Below are 2598 nucleotides of genomic sequence, written 5' to 3'. Positions count from 1 at the left end.
GAACATATTTGAAAATAATAAGGTTTGCAGGTATAATGAGCCTTGAACAGATACTTGGTAAAACATATACAAACAAATATTACAGTTCAGTACAGGATATGCACACAATAGAGAGAAAATATGAACTTGGCTTAAGATACAAATGGGACGATTCATTGGGTGAGCGAGTGTGGGTGGTGTGTTTTGGAGGATGAGAGAACCCAAATTTACATTTTTGCATTAGCTGTTTGATTCTGTGTGGATGGGCATTGTTTGTTCTTTCAGCAGCTGATGCTTGTTTTATTCCGCCACCTCTGTAGTTGCAACTCATTAGCATAGTAATAATGAGAGATAGAACAGGTTGCCAGTGTCAGCACACTTCTTTTTTTACACTGTCAAAACGGCAAGTTTGAATCTTCAGAGACACTCTGTGTACATGCGTTTGTTTGTGTGCGTGTGCATCTTTGGTATGATGGATCTATATCCATTTTACATGCTGAAAAGAGACACCAAAAATAGTTTGAAAGAGTACATTGACGCCAAGCTGAATGATATTGTTTCCGTGGCATATTTTGCATGTCTCACCACGCCCAGCATCACTGTTGGCTGAGGTCAGATGGATGCCTTATAGCACCCGTAACCACACCAAGTCATGCAAAGGTGTTCTGAGCAAGTGGTTAACTTAAACCACTGGGCGTTAGCACAAGCAGGATGTTTATCTGTTGAAGTTACATTTTAACTTGGCTTGTTCAGAACACGCTTTGCAAAACAAACAGATGTTATACCTGCATTTCTTTGTTCAAAGAGCCCATAAATCATCAGATCAAAGAGGATTTAAAGTCCACATTTTAGTGCTTATGTAAAACCAGTCTCTGTGTACCTTGACGTAACTCAGTTCAGCGAATGAAACCGGCTGGTTAAGCAACCCTTAAACTGTGTGTTGTGTTGGGTTTAGGTATGAAGGATGGGAAACCAGCATCCATCTTTGTGTTGTTATTTATTCTAGAATATTTGTACTGGTCAGTCGTACAGCAAGTAAGTAGATGTATTACACCCTGCTGTTACATTTCATAGTAAAATATAAATACATGTTATATGTAGTGCTGAGCTAATCAACCTACCTCAGGCATATCACTTATGAATTAGCAAAGAGACACAACAACGAGTGGCAGAGAGGGGACCAATGAGCAGATAAAACTGCTGTGAACTGTGTATATGGCAAATGGAATCACACACTGCATTAACCCTGATACATCTGTCTTCTTCAGGTGACTGCTGCCGCCCTGCAAAACCATACCTGAAATTCTGCGGATGATTGGATTCTGTGCTTTGGATGTCGAAGCTGTCAGGAGGATTTGGATCCACTTCTGTATCCATTTAGAGTGAGCTGAAAGGATTTTCATTCACACAGGACCAAGAGACCTAAACTGATGTTGTGGAACCTTTGAACGCAGACCAGCACAGATCAAAAACTACAATACACTGAGCTCAGTCAAGTGTGGTGCATTACATTTATTTTGCCGAACATTTTCCGCCACCTTTTATCAGGATAAAACACAGGACTGTAAAACTTGTGTAATTTTCTGCTGGTCCTGACACATTCATGGTGGCTGTTGGTGAATGAAATAATAACTGAAAGGATTGTTCGGGGGATTCTGTCTTCTCTGTGGTGGTTCTGGCGACCTCATTCAGCAGGCTTGGAGTGGCATCAGGATGCCTGAACTGGAAAACTTTGCCCCCTTGAGAAGTCCAAGAGGCCCTGAGCTGGACACAAATGGTCCAGCGGACCCGCGACGGATTCAGCACAGCATCCTGGAGGAACATGTGGAGCTATGGTGGTTCAGAGATCCTGGGAAGTCTCTGCTCTGCTACTGTGTGGCTGTACTTCTGATCCTGGGTTGCGGGCTGGGCGGGGTCGGTCTTCTCTCCACCACCACCAGCGTCTCAAGCGAATGGCGGCTGGGCGTAGGCACGACCCTCTGCCTGCTAGCCTTAGGGGTCCTGCTCAAACAACTGCTCAGCTCGGCTGTGCAGGACATGAATTGCGTTCGAAGCCGACAGCGGATCAATATGTTAAAAAGTGGCGGTTTATCTGACCTGCTTGTGGTTTTGATTACAGGGCTCTCATTGTTGATTTGTGGAGGGGTTCTACTACACCTGGCACTGGCTAACCACATGCCAAAGCCTGGCCAAGCCCTTAATGACATGTACATCTCTGGAGTGGTTTTGCTAGCTGGAGGGGGGACTGCAGTTGCGGGTGTTGGAATATACTCTGTTGCGGTCGTCCTGCTCGAGAGGACAAGGCATGGACGAAGGTTGGTGGACCGGATTTTGAACATCTTTACTGTTTCTGGACACATGGACCGTCAGGGTCGCAGAGAGACGACCTCCAGTCTGGCCAACCTCATATGAGACGTAAGCAGACTAAGACTGTGCTTCATGTGAGAACATTTAGCCTCAACTAAATCATAGCAGGCTTTATGCCAAAATATTACAAGAAAAATGTACAAAAAAAAAAACTAGATTCATCCCATTCATGCTTCAGCTTTGTCACAAGGTGATTAGACTCTGTGTGGCAAAATTATCTGATTTTGAAATGTTTTCTTGCATAAAGCGATC

The 2598-nt window shown here is 44.1% G+C and overlaps 1 protein-coding gene across 1 annotated transcript; it reads left to right on the top strand.

Moving 5' to 3' along the window:
* Positions 1-1692: 1692 nt before the first annotated feature.
* tmem125a (transmembrane protein 125a) lies at positions 1693-2391 on the top strand (the record flags this gene model as incomplete). Its single annotated transcript, XM_079220633.1, has 1 exon — positions 1693-2391. The coding sequence occupies one exon, from the start codon at positions 1693-1695 to the stop codon at positions 2389-2391; it is 699 nt and encodes a 232-aa protein (XP_079076759.1).
* Positions 2392-2598: the final 207 nt, after the last annotated feature.

This window comes from Taurulus bubalis, assembly GCF_910589615.1.
Source record: "Taurulus bubalis genome assembly, chromosome: 7".
NCBI classification, from domain to species: domain Eukaryota; kingdom Metazoa; phylum Chordata; class Actinopteri; order Perciformes; family Cottidae; genus Taurulus; species Taurulus bubalis.
The sequence above is the reverse complement of the archived record's forward strand: the minus strand, read 5'-3'. Positions and strand labels throughout refer to the sequence as shown.